Source organism: Zymoseptoria tritici, chromosome 1, assembly GCF_000219625.1.
Source record: "Zymoseptoria tritici IPO323 chromosome 1, whole genome shotgun sequence".
NCBI lineage: Eukaryota > Fungi > Ascomycota > Dothideomycetes > Mycosphaerellales > Mycosphaerellaceae > Zymoseptoria > Zymoseptoria tritici.
Window position 1 is genome coordinate 1,375,673 of NC_018218.1, and position 18,003 is coordinate 1,393,675.

Consider the following 18,003-nt stretch of genomic DNA (forward strand, 5'->3'; position numbering starts at 1 on the left):
CCTCGCACACTCCCAAGCCGTCTCTGTCTTAGGAACACTTCAGAACAACAAGCAAAAGTCGCCGGTCGACTTACTTGTTCTCTGAAGACCCATCACCAAACCGTTCCAACAGACAAAGATGTGCTACAAGGAGACGCCCTACCACGCGCGCTGCGGCTGCTACGGCAGCTCGCGGTTCGTCGGTGAGCCCTGCATCCGCGCGACGACCACCAAGAGTTGGTCTGCCGGGTGCTGGGACACTGTGGATATGGGCATCGCCACGCTGCTGGACAGTATGTGTGGCAAGTGCGAGGCGCAGATCCGAATGGCTCCGTTCATCTCCATCTCCACCGCGGGATCAGAGGCCTCGGAGTCGTCGTCCGGGTCGTCGACACCGTCTTCTTACAGCGGGTCTGTGACTAGCAGTGTCGGGGGTTGTTCCACCGCAAGCTCTGCGAGCAGTGTTTCCGCCAGCGGGATCTCTACTTGTAGCAGCACGGTGAGTAACAGCCCTTACTTCGACGCGGCGATCAACGGAACTTTGCGCATGGGAGTGAAGCAGAGTTTGAGTCCGGTAAGTCTGTCGGGTTTGTCGGCCTACAAGCCTCTTCGTGACGATGGTAGCATTGACCCGACCAAATTGCAGGGGCAGGTTCATCATTCGTTCGAGAGGAGTATGTGGACGACTAGCTTGACGGCTTGCGTTGCGATGGATGGGCCACGGGTGCTGAGATCGTCCTCCGAATAGTGGTTGATGGCTAATCCCCGGGTGAGGATTCGTTCTGACATTTCGATAGATTATAGGTCTGGGTAATGTATGAGTTCTCTCCAATCTTTCTTTCCGGAGCAGCAGCTGCTGCTTCTGTGCACTTATCATTTCTCAGATTGTTCAGATCTTGTCAATATAAAGAGGCGCTGCGGTTCAGCCTGCAGGGCTTAGTCCTAGTCATACGTGCACCAGCGCATGGTCAACCGGCAGGTGAAGTAGCCCTTGACTTTCAGCCCACGCTTGCTGCCACCACCAGTGCAAGATCAGGTCTGCTGTGTCAATGCGTCCCAACGGTCAGGTGAATAGGCCGAGTGATTTCGGCGTTGTAGTAAAATATACACGACAGCTTGCCTCCTGATTATCGGCCTTTCTGTCCCATCTGCTTTTTGCCCATCTTGCCTTTGGCCACGGGCTGTCTTGCCTGTGCCATTACAGGCTCCTCGACCTTTGCCAGTTTCGCTTGCCTTGCCTTCTCAATCGCCGCCAGCCCGCTCACGATCTTACTCTCCTCCACCCGCTTACCCTCTTCCAACAGTAGTGTTCTTCGCTTGTCCTCCAACTGTGCCCGCTTCTCATCTGTCAACCGCCACTCATCTGGGAATGAAAACCGCTTCTTCGCCTTGTGATGCCGTACATCAAGGGGGACGTCCTCAAATGTGTCCTTCCCGTCCTTCGCCTCCGCAATCAGGGTGTTGATGGTATCAGCCAGATATCGCTTGTTCTGCGCCTGAGTCTCGAAGCTCTCGCAGCTCATCCGAACAATGTTCTTCTCCGGATTGTATCGCGGTCCAGCAAGTTTCTTCAACTTCTCCACTTGCTTCTCCTGCAGGCCAAGATTTGTGACGCCAAACTCCACCACCACTTTTCGAGAGGCCGGATGTGATTCGCCGAAGTATGTCGTATACCGCCATCTCAAGGGAAGCTTTTGGACATCAGGTGCCTCGAAAGGTTTGGCGAGGGAGCTGAGAAGGGGCATCTCCCATGCTGCGAGCCGGACCATTTCTCGGAGTTCGCGATGCTGCTCGAGTTCGGCGTGTGCAGTGGAGCTGATTTCAGCTTCGTTGATGAGGCGTTCAGTGACTTCGGCCATCTCGGTATATGCCTCGAGTTCTTGGTCATGGTTCGATTGCTCTGAAGCTGCCGGCCTTCGGGAGGATAGTGAGAATGTGCGACTCCATGACTGCGGTATTTGCGATCTCTCATGGGCGATCGAGCGACAAGTAGGCTTGGGCCGAGTTCGTGAGACATTGCGAGCTGCCTGGCAGCATGCGTGCTTGAATGGTGCGGCCATGATCTGATGGTTTGACGGAGGTCTCCAACTATGTTCAAGGACCGCGAAAGACTGAAGTCGGATTCAATGTCGATGATGGTCCGAGCTCAGGCACCTCCGCGGAAGTAGGAACCCCATGCTGCCACTCGACTTGCACCTGCACTGTACACTGAACATGTAGACCTTAGACAACATGACTACAACATCAGGCAAGACTTGCTTTGTCACAATCGGCGCGACAGCTTCCTTTGTCGGTCTCATCAAAGCCGCACTCGCACCGGATTTCTTGGCTGCGTTGAAGTCGCATGGCTACACACATTTACTTGTCCAGTACGGTCAAGATGGCAAAGCGCTCTTCGACTCCTGCATTGGATCGCTAGATCAAATCGACATTCACATCAGCGGCTTTGACTTGGACAAGGCTGGACTTGCGGAGTACATGCTTCAAGCCAAGGGCGAAAGGAATACTGGCCGTCAAGAAGGAGTGGTAGTCAGTCACGCTGGTAAGAGTCCTTGAACTACGCACTTATGAGTGTCCAGTATTTTTATGCTGAACCTACTATTTACACAGGCTCCGGCACGATTTTGGATGCTCTTCGCATCTCTGTGCCGATCATCGTAGTTCCAAATTCCGAGCTGCTGGACAATCATCAAGTCGAGCTCGCTGAAGCGCTTGCCGAGCAGGAATATGTCGTGCATGGTAGCCTCCATGCGCTCGGCCAAGCCTTAAACGAGGCAGCACAGTTGGGCAAGAAGAGCAAATCCTGGCCACCACCTAACAGCGGGTTTCATAGAGAAGCTCGAGGCCTGAAAGGCGTGCTAGACGATGAAATGGGCTTTCTGGATTGAGCCTGTCCATCGCTTGGAGACAACTCACGACCTTGTCGTACCCAATCTTCGAACAACGACTCCTCGAAGCCGCTCTGTCTGCTGGATTTCTAACCCGCGGACTACAGGGTGGATCAATCACATCCATGATGGCACCGATTCGAAGCGTTCTAGATTATACCCCATCACACTGCGATGCATCGCACGCTGTCGCAGTGGTTCCTCTCGGCCATCCTTGAAACGGAAGTCGCTGCCTGGAATTTCTGGTCCGCTTGACAGCGCTCATGTGATCGAGCGGTCCATGGGCATCAGCAGATGGTGTTCTCGACTTGGCAGGTCACGCGGAGGTGACGGGACCGGGGTGTCCCCGGTATAACGATCGACCTTCGACGTCGTGTGACCTGCGAACATTTCGAGTGAAATATGGACTCCACTGGTACATTGATCGCATTTCTGTTATCAGCATGCCTTGAATCGCCAAGAACACGCGGAGTGCTCTCGGCCGGGAGAGCCAGGAGAGGGTAAACGAAGGACAGCGTGGACCGGCGTGCCATGGATTAGTGGGCAAATAAGCGCCCCTCGGGACTGACAGTGCTCCGATGTGTCTCATACGGCCGGAACGTGGAGAAGAGGAATTTGCGGAATCTGGAGAAGGGTTCCTGGATCGTGTGGAGATCGAACGGGTAAATTGAAATCAGGCTTGTTGTTCTGGAACGCCTCTCGTATAGGCTGTTGGGTTTCTCCGTGAATGGAGAATGGGCTACGTGAGTTTAGAGCCGAGCAAGATGACTTCCCATGCTTTCGCATGGTCGTGAAGCCGACATGCGTTTGTGTTGCAGTAAAGTGCAGTCAGCGTGAAAATACCACAGATCATGCCAGGACATATTCTCCCACGTCGTGCCCTGTCGATAATCGATCTCGAGTGTTAGCGCTGTCCGGTCCGGGATTCCGTAAGGCCAGGATTTTGAATGTACACAAGACATGGGATACGAGTCCTCGAGGCTTCCTCGTGGCAGGATGGGACTCGACGGACGACAGTGGCACGAGCAATCCTACGAAGCGGTGCCTGACCATGTTCGCCGAAAACCGGGTATGCTGGCTGCGAATTGGTCACACGACAGTACCACGAGGAGAAGAATCTCCCGATGTTGTAAATTGTAGGTAATCCTCCGTCTGGACATCGCGGAGCCTCAACCAGCTGACCGCAGATCGACGCTGAGCCGGGCTCGACCGTCAAATGCCGACAGGCAATGCCGGCGAAACAAGGTACCTTACCGATCAGAATAACGTGCCAAGACACCAACACTCCCACACTGCTCCGGGAAGAATCTTCAAAGATACATGGCGAAAGTACTCACTTGTTGTGCATCGGCATCTTCCCTCTGTGCATGCGATATTTGCATCAGTCAGCGGAAGATGGACTTATTCGAGGCTTTTTCTTGAACGCCTCTGGCGTGGCTAGCGGCCGAAAAACGACCTGGACCTTGCCCGACCCGGTACTCGCATCCAGGAGGACCAGACTTTCTTCATCCATGTTTTCCACGTCGTCTTCTCATTCGCTCTGCCATGATACGCACGGCATCTACAGTTGGAAAGCTTGTTGCAGCCCGCATGCACCTGATCTTGCCGTTTGGCGGGCCATCTCAGATCTGCGTGGCCTTCACATGACAATTGCAAGCAAAAGCTCGCACCGCGGAGAGCAGAGCCACGCAATCCCGTGCTTCCAGTGTGCAATCGAGCGCGGGGAGGACCAAGGATCAAGGTCTGTGAGCTGCACTTCTGCCACGTTCTCCCTCCTACGGGCCACAGCCGAGAGAAGTGGTGCTCGCTCGGTCTTGCCCACCGCCGTTGCTTGTCTTATGACACTCCACGTCTAGCGCCGTCCGGCATGTGGGTGGAATAGGTAAAAGCAGCGTCCCTTCTTGAGTACACGTCCTCGTCTGGTTACTTCTCTCGCCTTTTCTTCGCTCGCCGTCGCCACTACAGCTATTTCACTGACTCTCCGCTGCATGCGCAAAGCATCTTGGCGCTGGAAACATCGATCTGCTCCATAATACGGCCGATCATCCGACCCGCTTCCAACTGACGACGACCTGCTTTGCCTTCGGAAGGACCGATATGGCGTGAAGAAATATCGCCGTCACTCAATCGCCAGAAGAACAAAAGGACTGCTCGGTCGCCTGGCAATGGCGTCGACATTTGCGACCTCTGCTCCTCACCAGTTCGAGCAACATCATTCCAGCATGCCTTCTGCGACATTATCATCCACGATGCCGGATGCATCTCCTTTCCAACTGAGAGAGGAGGATCTGGAGACCCTCTCACAATCCGATGGCTTCACGATACTACGACAACACCTCGCGCAGCACTACACATACGACCTCTGCGAAATCCACTCACCCTGTCACGTCGGGAACATCGAAAAGTGGCTCATTGTTCGAGATGTCTTGCACGCACTACTTGTCCCAATCGTTGAGCTCTTCGATAAAGCTTGTGGAGTCGCCGCGATAGCCACTGGCGCCAATCGGCTCGAGGATCTCGAATATGCCTTTACTGGACCTTCAAGGGGTGCCTTTGTCTGGCTACAGTGTTTCTTCTCGTCGGAGAAGGAGCGCGACTGGGCCTTAACTCGAGGCTGCCCGGCATGCGTGGCCGACCACTGTCTCGATTCCGAATTCTCAGTGCGACTACTCCACGCCGCTTGCCTGCTTAGCGATGTTCACTACCCGTTCACCATGGAAGGCCCGACACTTCCCAGTTTCATTTTCTTCTTGGAGTCGCTCGAGCAAGCGATCAATGAGGATGAAATTTTCGGAGATGACTTCTACGAGCGCATGATGCCCAAGGCAATCATGACCAGGGACGGAATCGAGGATCTCATCCACCAGTGCATCGAGTTGGACATTGTCCTTTCCCAGCCCTCTTCACCCGACTCTAGCAGTCCAACATCATCTGCTACCGCGAGTCCAGTCATTGGCCCTTGTGGCGGTCAACCCGGCATGAAGATCAAGCGCAGCAAAATGGCAAAGCGTCAGATGAAGTTGCAGCGGGAGGAGGAAGCCTGGATCGCAGAGATGCTCAGAGCGTGCAACGAGGAGCTGCAGTACGAGAATGATGCTGCCGAACGGATCGACTCGCACCAGAGCATCGAGGCCGCAATGAAGACTACACCTGGGATCGCCGTCAACGAGATCGTCCCGGAATGAGGCATGCACTACCGAGCTGTGCCTGTCCAACAATGCATCAGAGCTAAGAGAATGCCGATGTAACAATCCACTTGGCCGGACCATCAACGAGGCCACTGAGAGCGCGACGATGCACACATCGTGCTCATGGATCCCACCAAACTCTCCGGACGTTGTTGACCTGCTCAACAACTCACGTGGTGACGACACAATTTTGTGCTTTCCTATATTGGGAGTCGGTCCGAATCCACCACCAGCCGCGGAGAGCGCGCGAGAAGCCTATCTACGATCTCCTTTGGTAGAATGCAGGCGTCACTTGATCGATGATTCCCAGCGCCGCGTTGAGGGAGCAAGTGAATCATGTCCAGATATTGAGTCCTGGCACGAGGAGGAAGAAGGAGACCTTGTTTCAGTGAAAGCAATTTAGCGTAACGATACCCACTATTTAGCTAATCAATGGAAGAAAGACATAATCGATTGAGTGCCTCTGATTGAAGTCCTCGACTCACGAATCCCGTGTATACCGTATTGTCAGTCGGAATGGCAACGTGGAGGAATGAAGAGCAAGCAGGTTAAAGTATTGCGAAGAGCAGATCCTGTTTCAAATGCCAGGGAGGGCATACTGATTGCATTGGCTCAAAGTATTCAATAGCATGAGAGAATTGAGCGTAGACGAGCGTCAGAGCGTCATTGCAATGGCAGAACAGGTCAATTTACTCGTGAAGTTGCTCTTGTAAGTTATGGTAGTGAGTGCAGTTTCACGCTACGGGTGCTGGAATTCGTGAATTTCAGGAGCATAAGCTAGCGGCCGTCGATCCCGAGCCTATGAGAGCTACCTTACCCTTTAACTTCGCATGAGAAGGCATAAACCTACAACTGTCGAGGCCTCGACGTACAACGACAAGTCACAACCATGCCGTCCGACAACGATCCTCGAGATCGCTCCGCCTCACCTGCTCGAGATTCCGGGGCCAAGAAGCCGAAGACCAGCGGCTCATCAGGCGGCTTCAAATGGAAGAGCAAGGCCCCGCGCGATGAGGCCGCAGACGACAGCAGGAACAGCGGACGACTGGAGCGCGGATACAGAGATCGATCACCGAGGAGGGACACCTTTCGAGACAGGGACGGCGACCGTACCGGTGCGCCGAGGCGAAGAGACGATGATCGTGAGGACGACAGGCGGCGGGATGATCGATTCTCCTCATCTGGTGCTGGTCGGGACAGCTCTCGATCACAACGTCGCGAGGACGATGGCGCGCGCAAGGAGGACAATTTGGAGCAGTCTTCCGACTCTCTTGCCTTTGCAGAGAAGAAAGAGAAAAAGGACAAGAAGGACAAGAAGGACAAGAAAGCCAAGAAGCCGCCTAAACCCACCTCCAACGAGCCCATGATTGTCGTCAACATCAACGACCGGCTGGGAACGAAAGCGGCGATTCCATGCCTTGCGAGTGATAGTGTGAAAGCGTTCAAAGCGATTGTGGCGGCGAATATTGGACGGCAACCACATGAGATTATGTTGAAGCGACAGGGGGAGAGGCCGTTTAAGGATCAGTTGACATTGGAGGATTATGGAGTCAGTCATGGGGTGCAATTGGACTTGGAGTTGGATACCGGGGATTGAGAGGAGTGTCTCGGGTATGGCAGCTATGGACAGTGGTCGAACACGGGCTGACGGGAGAAAACCTCCGGTTGCACGGTTTGTACCGATGCAATGATGACGGCGGACATATTGGGACATCAAAGCGGATTTCCGCCGCTCTGGACCATTCGTGGCGTCGTGCGTCAGTGATATACGCGCGCATGCCCCGTGGCGAAGTCGCTGCATTTGCAAATTCGGCATCAGTCACAGTTCTATCACAGCAAAGGTCCACGAGTCGGGCCAGAAGGCCTCTCAACAGAGGTAAGAGCTGCACGGTAACAGAGACTCGGGATGGAACGAAGTCACAGCAATGCTGAGTGGAAGGAAGTGTCTTCATAATGGTATCAGAGCGCCCCGGTGTATACAAATCTGCTTGTGAACGCCGCTCAAAAAACACTGATGAAGTTGTTCACCCGATCTTTCTGGTTTTGCGCAATGCACTCCGATATCCACGTAATGTTTCGCACCTCCTGTAGAGTTGTTAGTCGGCTGCCCGCATTCTTCACCTCCAAGTTGCGCTCTGCTTACCTGCTCCCGTAACTTCACCCACGCATACACCACTGCATGTGTGAATTGGTACGTGAATGACAGCTTCGCAATCTCCATCTCCTTCTGGTAGAACAGATCTTCCAGACTCTTGCCCTCGTCTCCGCCAATACCACCAGACTGATTGCCGATACTGTTGCCGCCACCCATTCCCGTCTGGTCCATCATCGTCCGGTAGTCGTGTACGCCGTCCACTGCGATCCTCACACCCTCGACGTCATCCGCCCGACTCAGCATTAGTGTACCTTCTGGGTGTAACCGTCCGAATGTAGGGTACAGCTTCTTCCGATCTTGCTTGCTCAGCTCTGTGCCAAACGAGTTGATGGTAATGTTGATGCTCCGTCGATCCGCCTCGAATTCCAACACCTCGCACATGACCTCCTGCGTCGGTGTACCCTTGATACCCGGCTCTTCGTTCACAAAGCGGTAAAAGTCCTCCAGGTAATTCTTGTAAAGCGTATTCCGGATGATCTCGATGTTCAACTCGTCCAAATCCTGATGACTGAGCGAGCCCTTGAAGTATGGCGCAAGCGGTGTCTCGATGAGCACGGAGTTGTACAGTTCCTCGATGTTGGTCGCCACGCAGAGTACAGGCATCGTCTCAAACCAGCCGAGAGGATGGCATCGCTCAAGTAGCTCTTTTGTGTCGCGTTCGTGGAGGGTGCCGGTGATGAGGAGCGCCACATTGTCGATCATGTATGAGTAGGTAAGATATTGCATGAACTTGGCGAGGCTGCCGGTGGCGTTGGCTTGGAGGTATCGGAACTCGGCGACGAGCTTGTCGAGAGTCTTGTCGGCGAGGGCGGAGGTCGATGGATTCGGTGGGAGGGCGGCGAGGTAGTCGCCGTAGGCAGGACCAAGTTGAAGCTTCACATCTGTCGGAGGGACGGTATCAGTACGTGTTCTCGCTTCTTTCTCGCGATATTCCATGAAAGATCCATACCATCGATCGTCTCGCATTGTGTCAGGTTGCCATACTGTTGGCTGGATAACAGGGCGCTGCGATAGCCTCGAACTATCCCTTCGATGTATCCGTTCGTCGCATTCTGTCGGTGAGAGGGACTCGGTTAGCGGCTGATATGACATTGTGAGCGGAAAGAGATGAACATACATAGAACATGCCCTCGGCCATTTTGGCGGTATTGTGAAGGTTTTGGCTGGGTAAAAGAGTTGCGCAGGTCGCTGTCCTAGATAAGTCGTGAGGTGAGCTCTCGAGAGCTGATAATGCCAAGAGCAAGGCAAGGCAACGTCAGTGACAGCGACCCTTTCAACCTTCATCCTTCGAAGTCACTTCTCTCCTGCACTCTTCTTTGTTCGATGCATTTTTACTACCAATGAGGGTCTCAGAGTTCACCGCGTCCAGCAGTGTGTACATTAATCTGGCTTCTTATCAATATCATCCGCCTAATCAATTCACAAAATGACAAGCCACGGTCTATTGGAGAACGAGATTGGGAACAGTTTTATTCGTATCTATCATAATACGTATGTGAGTAACAACGAATCACAGGCTCTACAGCGAAGAGCTCGCGGCAGCATGGGACAGAATGAGTGTCGACTCAAGCGCCACCGGCGCGGACTGCCACCTCATGTCGCAGCTGCTCACAGACGGAACTTTCAGTAATAGTACACCGGCAAAGTAACACCGCCAGAGCGGAACAGCAATCAGTCCAGCTCCATAGCGTGAGCAGCACAACCACCAGCGGGCTGCTCCTCGTACGATACGGCCAAGCCGGTCTGTATGTTGTTTTCGTTCTGAGCCGCAGTGATGGGGTCGGTCTCAGCCTTGATCAAACCACCAGGAGCGGCAAGATGAAGAGCCGGAAGCATCTTGAGCCGAGGAATCAGTTGACTCGGGTCGGTGGTCACCAACTGGGCTTCGGTGAGGTCGTTGGCGAAGATGTAGTACTCGTGCTGGCCGTTGTATGCATTCTTTGCCGCCACGAGGTAAGCAGGCATTGCGCTGTTCTCAAACCAGATGCTAACATCGGTCAGACGCGGGTAGTGGTTTTGGATCCACTTCGAGTAGGCTCTCTGGTTGATCTGAAGCGCCTCGGATCGATCCATGCGTGTCCAGCTGATGCCCAGCGAGCGTGTGGTTTCGTCGATGAGTGGCTCGGTCGTGACCTCACGCATTTGCGCTGGAAGTACGAGTTGCGCAAGGTCGTCGGCGCCGGGCAGAGTGGCTCGCGAGTCCATGCGTTGCGATTTGCGGCTCGTGACAGACGGTCGCTTGATGCTCGCAAGCTTGAATGGCTGTCGCTCCGCGTCCTCCTCGACCCACGTTCCAGATTGCGATTCAGCTGCTGCTGCATAGCCCGGGTCTTCGGGATAGATGAGAGTCATTCCAGGACCGTAGACTGGCTTGCCTCGTGGCTTTGCGATTTCGTCGGCGTTCGGAGTAGCGATCGATCCGTCGGCATGTGGTCCAGAGTCCTCGTCATCATCGAAGATGTCGCCTCTCGAGCGTTTGCGTCCTGCGATCGAGCCCGGAGTGGTGGCATTGGAAGTGAATGGATTGGTGAAGCCGTTGGTGGAAGGAGTGTTGCCGTTGGTGGTGAATGCAGAGCCGATGCTGTTTTGTCCGGGATGGTGAGTGCTGGCGAAGTACTGCTGAGGTGGTGCGGCTGGCATGACGACGGTTGGAGACGGAGTGAAGAAACTCCTCGAGGACATTTCAAAGGCAGCTGCGTCTGTTAGATGGTCTAGCAACATCAAAGGCTTAACCTGCTGGTGCAAGCTGAGAACGAGCTCAGTGAGGGCTTGTGAGCCACCTATGTTGGAATTGGTGAAGTGTCGTTGTCGGCGATTCGAAGCGGTGAGGTCTGCTGGTCCAGCCTTGCAGATGAGTCTTGTGGGGTATAGTTGGTGGTGATATTGTCGCGTGATGATTCGAAGGTTGACGTTTGTAGTGATGGCGTCGTTGCTCGAAGGAATAATTTGTGTCAAATGCGCCGATGAGATTGCTGGAGGCGAAGAAGCGAAGATGTTGTTGCTGCAAGTGATGAGGTGAAAGGTCGAGAAGGAAGAAGTCTGGAAGTCTGGAACTGGGAAGCGGAAACAACGAAAGACGAGAAGTGGTCAGGGCAGGAACGACCTAACTCAAAGTGTAAGCGAGGATCATCCCGCCTTAGCCGCAGACCCATCCGTGGAGCTGGACGAATCAGAATTGTGGACGAATAAGGTATGCGCCTTGCCCTTGTGGACGAATGCAAGAAGTCGAAGGCCACATTTGTGAAGAAGAGCTACTATGTTAGAGTATGACTTTCTAGCATATACTTGTGCGCGGTCGATGCTGCGTGAGCAACGTAGCAACACGAATAGAGACTGTATGCACAACAGCAGCTCGGATCGTCCACGAGAATAGACACGAGAGAGGTGTCTTCACTACCTTAATGGCGGCACCGTAGCATCTTGACATTGAAGTTGTCGCTTGCACAATTTATCGCGAGTCTGTGCGGGACGATTGAGAGACACAAGTTCTGTGGCTTGCCGCAGATGTTTCATCCATGTCGTTCTCCAGCCATCTCACGCATCGCGTGCCAAGCAAGGCAAGACGATGAGACCACGACCAAGGGCATTGACATTGACATCCGGTCGATTCAATGGTAGAAAGATCTGCAGAGAGTGCTCAATGGCGTGCGCGCTGCGGCCATTTCGGCGACTACAGTGCATTGTTGATTCTGTCTTCATGTGAAAGACGAGAGTGAAGTCCGGCATTGAAGTTCAAGCTTGGACCAATGGCGTAACCAACCTTTTGGGAAGCTGCGATTCAAAATTCTGTTCTGTGCACCGCGCGACACTTCTTCCTCGCACAACATCCGCATTAACGCTTCTTACAGCGATAATGCCCCGAGGAAACAAGAAAGGTGGCGGTGGACGCGGAGGTAGAGGCCGCGGTCGCGGCGGTGGAGGCGGCCGTGGCAGAGGCGGTGGTGGAGGAGGTGGCCAGCGACAATATGCCGACAATCGAGTCTCCTTCAACGATATCGACATGTCCAACGAGAAATTCGAGCGATTCTACAACACCATCAACATCGTACCAGCTGGTCCAGAACGAGATGCTTTCTGGGCTGCTCTCAAAAAGGAACTGCCCAACTCATTTCGTTTCACTGGATCCAAAGGCCATGCGCTGAGCGTTCGCGACAACCTCGTCAATCGATTCTTCCCTGTGATCCGCGAGATCAAGCATGATGGCCGTCCAGTCGAGCTTCCCAAGCAGATGCCATGGTATCCAGATGGTCTCGCATACAGCATGGCTACCCCGAAAAACGTCGTGCGCAAATACGAACCATTCAAAGAGTTCCAAAAGTTTTTGGTCAGTGAGACGGGTGTGGGAAATATCAGCAGACAAGAGGAGGTCAGTATGATACCACCAATGCTGTTGGACGTTCAACCACACCACACAGTCTTGGACCTGTGCGCAGCACCTGGCAGCAAGAGCGCGCAACTGGTCGAACTCATTCACGCTGGAGAAGAAGATCGTGTTGCGAAGGGCATCAAGCAGGCAAAGGAACAAACCAACGGTACGAAGAGCGCTGATGAAGACTATGGTCGGACGACTGGAATGCTGGTTGCCAACGATGTCAACTACCAGCGAGCGCAGATGTTGGTCCATCAGGTCAAGCGTCTCAATTCGCCAAATCTGATCGTCACCAACCACGACGCCACCATGTTCCCCTCAATTGCACTACCATCCGGTACCACTTCCAACGGACAGAAGTTGGGCAGGTATCTCAAATTCGATCGCGTTCTGGCCGATGTCCCGTGCAGCGGTGACGGTACCTGTCGGAAGAATCCAAACATCTGGAAGGACTGGCAACCGCAAAATGGACTCGGTTTGTACATCACACAGGTTCGCATTCTCACCAGATCATTGCAAATGCTGAAGGTCGGTGGTCGCGCAGTCTACAGCACATGTAGTCTGAACCCTGTCGAGAACGAAGCTGTTGTTGCTTCTGCAATCGAACGATGCGGAGGCACATCCAAGGTCAAGCTTGTGGACTGCAGTGATCGCCTTCCTGGCCTGCTCAGAAACCCTGGCTTGACGGACTGGAGCGTCATGAACAAGAAGGGCGAAATCTTCGAGTCCTGGCCAGAAGCCGAGCAATTCGAGGGCGAGGGCAGCAGACTGGTGCCTGGCATGTTCCCACCCGGACCAGAAGAAGAGATCCCTCTCCAGAACTGCATGCGCGTCTACCCGCAGCAGCAAGATACGGGTGGCTTCTTCATCTGTGCCCTCGAGAAGCTGGGAGAGATTCACGCCAAGCCTGAGGCAGAGAGCAAGTCTGCGAACAAGTCGTGGGCATACTCCGCGCCGGAAGCACCGCAGACTGCTTTCACTGAGCTGCTCGACGAGGTCGCGAGTGGCTCAAATCTTGAGCCAAAGACTGTCGCCAGCGGACCTTCCGACGATGCTACAGCCGCCGAGAGGCAAAATGGTACTGAGGACGTCACTGTAGGTGCAGGTGTCAAGCGCGTAGCGCCCGCCAGTGACGATGATGCGCAGTCCGCGAAGAAGCCCAGGCTGGGTGAAGACGTGCCAGATCGTCTCGAGACGAGGCCTGTGCCGCCTAGTATCGCTCTCAGTCTCGAGGCAAGTGGTGTTGACCCGGGATCGAACTTGGTCGATGGCAATGTTGATGTGCAGATGTCAGACGAGGTTAAGGATGTCGCCCCTGGTGAGCAAACAGTACAGCCTGTGGCGACGGTCCCGCAACGGCGAAGAAGGGACGAAGACGGCAATGTCGAATCGTTCAAGTTCCTGGCGCCGGACCAGCCGGAGCTCTTGTCCATCTACAAATTCTACGAGCTGCACGACGCATTCCCACGGGACCGTTTCTTGGTCCGCAATCCAGCTGGTGACCCAGTAAAAGGCATCTACTACTCTTCTCAGTTGGTCAAGGAGATCCTCATCGCCAACGAGAACCGAGGCATGAAGTTCGTGCACGCAGGTGTCAAGATGTTCATGAAGCAAGATGCACAAGGACAAGACATATGCAGATGGAGAATCCAAACAGAAGGTCTTCCCATCATCGAAGGCTGGGTGGGCGAGAAGAGAGTTGTGCACCTGACGAAGAAGAGCACTCTGCGCAAACTCTTGGTGGAGATGTTCCCGAAGATCGCGCTTGACACCGCCGAGGACGGAACACAATCTGGCGGATGGATGGACCTCGGCGAGATCGGCGAACAGGTCAAGGACTTGAGCATGGGTTGCTGCGTACTCCGTGTCGAAGGTTCGCCGGACGCGGGCGAGGACGAGTTCAAAGAGCCTTTGACACTACCACTTTGGCGAAGCAAGGCCAGCCTGAACCTGATGCTTCCCAAGGAGGATCGCCGTGCAATGCTTCTGAGAATATACAACGAAGAAGTCGAACTTATCAACCACAGCGACCCAAAACATGGCATCTCGACAGGTAGCCTGCCCGCTGGGAACGACGCAAAGGAGCTGGAGGAGAAGATCGCGAACGACAACTCGGAGGAAGCTGCCGATGCCACTATCGGTGCTGCGCCGACGGAGCTGGACGGCTTGGCTGCGGAACAGGATGCGATCGCTGCGACGGACAAGGTCGAGCAGGCACGCTTGGAAGTGCTGGAGGATGAAGATCGCAAGATCGCGGAAGCGATGCCCGAGAGGGACGGCGATGCCGTGGGCGATCACTACAACACGACAGTCTAAGAGGCTTGTCTGTGTGTAGCTTGCGTCAGCCGTGTGTAGCAACATGACGACGAGCAGATCACGCTTGAATATAGAAACGACAAAAAGTGTACTTTATGCAGCTGAATGGTGTCTCATGAATTCCAGCCCCAGCAGTTGTTGATCCGGCGATTCCGGCTGTGCCCTTGGTTTCACTAACCCCGCCTCCCCAACCCACGTGGATTTTGAGCGCCAGTGGGTCAAAGCACAGATCTGTGCATTGACAAAGATTGCGCGATTAACATGGGAGGTTTGCAGGGCCATGCCTGCCTTCAAATGCAGAACCGACGTCAGTGATCAGACAACGCATGGCAGTGATATGCGCAAGATTTGTCCCCATGCGAACGTAAGGTATCTGCCGATGAAGGCGCTGGGAGACTTTTGACTGGGAGCAAGCCACAAAAATAGCCACCTCATGCAGGGACTCGACCTTCACGGCACCCTCCCTTGGTGCACTGGCAGGTGTGACCATGTTAAGTTAAGGCATGTTTCAAGACCATGATGAAGATTGGAGAAAGTCACAGCCTCACAGCCTCACAGTATACTGTTGTGCGCCGACCGCTAGAACTACAGTACTGCAAAGAGCTGACGAACGCAGGTCGTGGTAACGATAAAAACGGCCGCGGAGACTTGCTGCTAGTGGTTCAAAGGCCGAGAACGTTGGAGGCCAAGCTGCGTTGGGGCAAGACCTTATCGCCTCTCTCGAAGGATCATATCTCGGTTGCGACGACTCCAACTCTCGACACCTCCTCGGAATCTGCGTGTATCTGCGTGTACCTGCTCTGAGGAATCGGCGAGGATGTTTATGGCATTCCGCACGCACACCACGGTCTAGTCTTTCACGGGACAATGGAATGCTCGGGCACATCGGCTTCGTCATCCTTGGAGACGCGATCACGGATCCAGATTCACCTGCGAAATCGCCTCTTGATTGCACGCGCTGCACGTCGCACACGCCTGCTGGACGACGACGAACTACTCAGCCCTTGCAGGGCTGAGTCGTGCCACTCTGCGTATCCATCATGCTTGAAACACGGCAGAAATACTGGGGAACGGGCCCGCCGGCGCCCAGGTCTCGCATGGAAAATTGGCCGACAGTTCTGTTCTCATGGTGGTGAGTAGACCGAATTGGCCCATGTTCGTGCGACATGCTGACACTATTGTACAGGTGCACGAGCTTCGCCACAGTCATCATCATCACTCGAGTCCTGGGCCGCAAAGTCCGGAACAATAAATTCTTTCGAGAAGACTGGATCATGTTGATTGCCCTCGCACCGCTCTGGATACGCATGGTTTTTGTCCATTTTGTGTTGACATATGGCACGAATAACGTCGACACTGTCAACTTTTCCTTTACAGAGGACGAGATATACAAGAGGTCTATCGGCTCGCGAATGGTCCTTGCCTCCCGAATATTCTATGCCATGTTCATATGGCTTTCTAAACTTACCGTCTCGGAATTTCTCAAGCGCATCACCATTCGAATCTGGCGACGAAGTTACGAGATCACACTCCAGGGCATCCGCATATTTCTTTTCCTAACATTCGGTGCGGTCGTCGTGGCTACCTTGACGGAGTGCAACGATTTCGAGAAGTACTGGCAGGTTGTACCGGATCCTGGTCCTCAATGTCGGAAAGGCTTCGCGCAGCTCATAACCATGGGAACGTGCGACATCATCACGGATATTGTGCTCATCGCATTTCCTATACCGGTCGTTCTGAGATCTGGACAGAGCTGGCAGCGCAAGCTGCAGATGGTCTCCTTGTTCAGCTTGTCGGTCATCCTAATAGGTGTCACAGCAACGCGAATGCCGGAGGTCGTTGAGACTGGTGGTCGACAGCAGTATCGCACCGTATGGGCGAGCGCAGAGGTAAGACAATATCGGAGGTGGCCTGTAGCTCAGCTCGACACTGTGTTACAGATCCCGTCCTCAGGCCTCGAGTCTGCGGCGATGTTTCACTTTATTGAAGGATGGCTGATTCTATGATCCACAGATTCTAGCATCTGCCTTCGTCGCCAATGCTGTCACGCTGGGATCTTTCCTTCGAGATAAGGGTGAGAAGAAGAAGAAGTATAAGCCATACAGTACTACGGACAGTATGGAGCGAGCCTCCGCGAGACGACCTACCCTCCCGACTATCCATCAGATTGAGAGTGACGAGGACCTTTTCCGATCCGTGGGATACGGTATACCAGGGCATCTGCAACGCAAACATTCCATTACTCCTCGACCAGCCCCGCAAGCGCTTTCTGCAGCCGAGCAAAACGGAGGCAGAAGTCAAGTCGCCCGAAACGTGACCTCGAAGGGAGAAAAGGTCGAGCGCGACAGCGACAGCGACAACTCTACACACGAGGATCATTATCACAAGAAACCAACCCTGGCTCTCGCGCAGCGCAGAACACAGAGCGTCAGCTTTAGTGACGTGGGCAATCTGCTGGAGACCGAGTCGCCTCGCTCAAAACCGCACTCTCCTTCCATCGCGATCGACTCGCCTGGACCCATCATTATCACGCAGGACTTCACCATCTCACATGAACGTGCTTCATCCTCGTCTGGTTCTCGAGCGTTCCTACAAGATGTAGGAGGCATCTCAAACAACAGTGGCGGCAACGAGCGTCAAAATGGCCGGCTGTCGCCTCGACTACACCACGAAGCATTCTGGCACCATCACAACCGCATACGTGATCGCTCCCCTCAGCCCAAAGCCCCGATTGGAGTCCTCGTGCCCGCTGTGGAACGACACGAGACGAGCATGACTCTACAAGATGCAGGTGGACTACTCGAAAATTCCTCCCGGCGATCGGTTGCCACCGTTCGGGACACCGCAGTAGAAGACATCGAACTGGAAGATGTCGGATCTCTGCTATCGGATGATACCCCACAGGACCGCTCCGCGATTGGACTTCAAGAAATGCTGAAACGAAATAGGCAAGCGGCCAGAACGTCCAGATCGATCTCACGGCAGGGCGGTGGACCTGATGACATGGTCCTACACGATCCCGGTGGGCTGGCAACGCCGCAATAAAGCATGTACGCGGAAGGACTTTTGATCTCACTGGCGTTCTGGATGGGAAGATACCCGGGCTTG

At 54.1% G+C, this 18,003-nt stretch overlaps 10 protein-coding genes across 10 annotated transcripts; 7 read left to right on the top strand and 3 right to left on the bottom strand.

Moving 5' to 3' along the window:
* Positions 1-118: 118 nt before the first annotated feature.
* Positions 119-727, top strand: MYCGRDRAFT_88936 (uncharacterized protein; the record flags this gene model as incomplete). Its single annotated transcript, XM_003855974.1, has 2 exons — positions 119-553; positions 626-727. The coding sequence occupies 2 exons, from the start codon at positions 119-121 to the stop codon at positions 725-727; spliced, it is 537 nt and encodes a 178-aa protein (XP_003856022.1).
* A 490-nt stretch (positions 728-1,217) lies between these two features.
* MYCGRDRAFT_15671 (uncharacterized protein) lies at positions 1,218-1,814 on the bottom strand (the record flags this gene model as incomplete). The annotated part of the gene is made up of 1 exon (XM_003857584.1): positions 1,218-1,814. A coding segment is annotated over one exon (597 nt), but the record flags the coding sequence as incomplete, so codon positions are not given.
* Positions 1,815-2,211: 397 nt separating this feature from the next.
* MYCGRDRAFT_65316 (uncharacterized protein) lies at positions 2,212-2,910 on the top strand (the record flags this gene model as incomplete). Its single annotated transcript, XM_003855975.1, has 2 exons — positions 2,212-2,521; positions 2,590-2,910. 2 exons carry the CDS (start codon positions 2,212-2,214, stop codon positions 2,865-2,867), a joined length of 588 nt encoding a protein of 195 aa, XP_003856023.1.
* A 1,602-nt stretch (positions 2,911-4,512) lies between these two features.
* Positions 4,513-5,444, top strand: MYCGRDRAFT_102134 (uncharacterized protein; the record flags this gene model as incomplete). The annotated part of the gene is made up of 1 exon (XM_003855976.1): positions 4,513-5,444. A coding segment is annotated over one exon (411 nt), but the record flags the coding sequence as incomplete, so codon positions are not given.
* An 87-nt stretch (positions 5,445-5,531) lies between these two features.
* MYCGRDRAFT_102136 (uncharacterized protein) lies at positions 5,532-6,182 on the top strand (the record flags this gene model as incomplete). Its single annotated transcript, XM_003855977.1, has 1 exon — positions 5,532-6,182. One exon carries the CDS (start codon positions 5,582-5,584, stop codon positions 6,050-6,052), a length of 471 nt encoding a protein of 156 aa, XP_003856025.1.
* Positions 6,183-7,418: 1,236 nt separating this feature from the next.
* On the top strand, positions 7,419-7,652 carry MYCGRDRAFT_33375 (uncharacterized protein; the record flags this gene model as incomplete). The annotated part of the gene is made up of 1 exon (XM_003855978.1): positions 7,419-7,652. One exon carries the CDS (start codon positions 7,419-7,421, stop codon positions 7,650-7,652), a length of 234 nt encoding a protein of 77 aa, XP_003856026.1.
* A 337-nt stretch (positions 7,653-7,989) lies between these two features.
* Positions 7,990-9,371, bottom strand: MYCGRDRAFT_65322 (uncharacterized protein; the record flags this gene model as incomplete). The annotated part of the gene is made up of 4 exons (XM_003857583.1): positions 7,990-8,140; positions 8,199-9,091; positions 9,160-9,262; positions 9,328-9,371. 4 exons carry the CDS (start codon positions 9,346-9,348, stop codon positions 8,057-8,059), a joined length of 1,101 nt encoding a protein of 366 aa, XP_003857631.1.
* A 510-nt stretch (positions 9,372-9,881) lies between these two features.
* Positions 9,882-11,187, bottom strand: MYCGRDRAFT_106918 (uncharacterized protein; the record flags this gene model as incomplete). The annotated part of the gene is made up of 1 exon (XM_003857582.1): positions 9,882-11,187. One exon carries the CDS (start codon positions 10,929-10,931, stop codon positions 9,882-9,884), a length of 1,050 nt encoding a protein of 349 aa, XP_003857630.1.
* A 924-nt stretch (positions 11,188-12,111) lies between these two features.
* Positions 12,112-14,607, top strand: MYCGRDRAFT_52269 (uncharacterized protein; the record flags this gene model as incomplete). The annotated part of the gene is made up of 2 exons (XM_003855979.1): positions 12,112-13,842; positions 13,915-14,607. Coding segments are annotated over 2 exons (2,325 nt in total), but the record flags the coding sequence as incomplete, so codon positions are not given.
* Positions 14,608-15,671: 1,064 nt separating this feature from the next.
* Positions 15,672-17,163, top strand: MYCGRDRAFT_52272 (uncharacterized protein; the record flags this gene model as incomplete). The annotated part of the gene is made up of 3 exons (XM_003855980.1): positions 15,672-16,027; positions 16,082-16,784; positions 16,909-17,163. Coding segments are annotated over 3 exons (1,050 nt in total), but the record flags the coding sequence as incomplete, so codon positions are not given.
* Between the last annotated feature and the right edge of the window lie 840 nt (positions 17,164-18,003).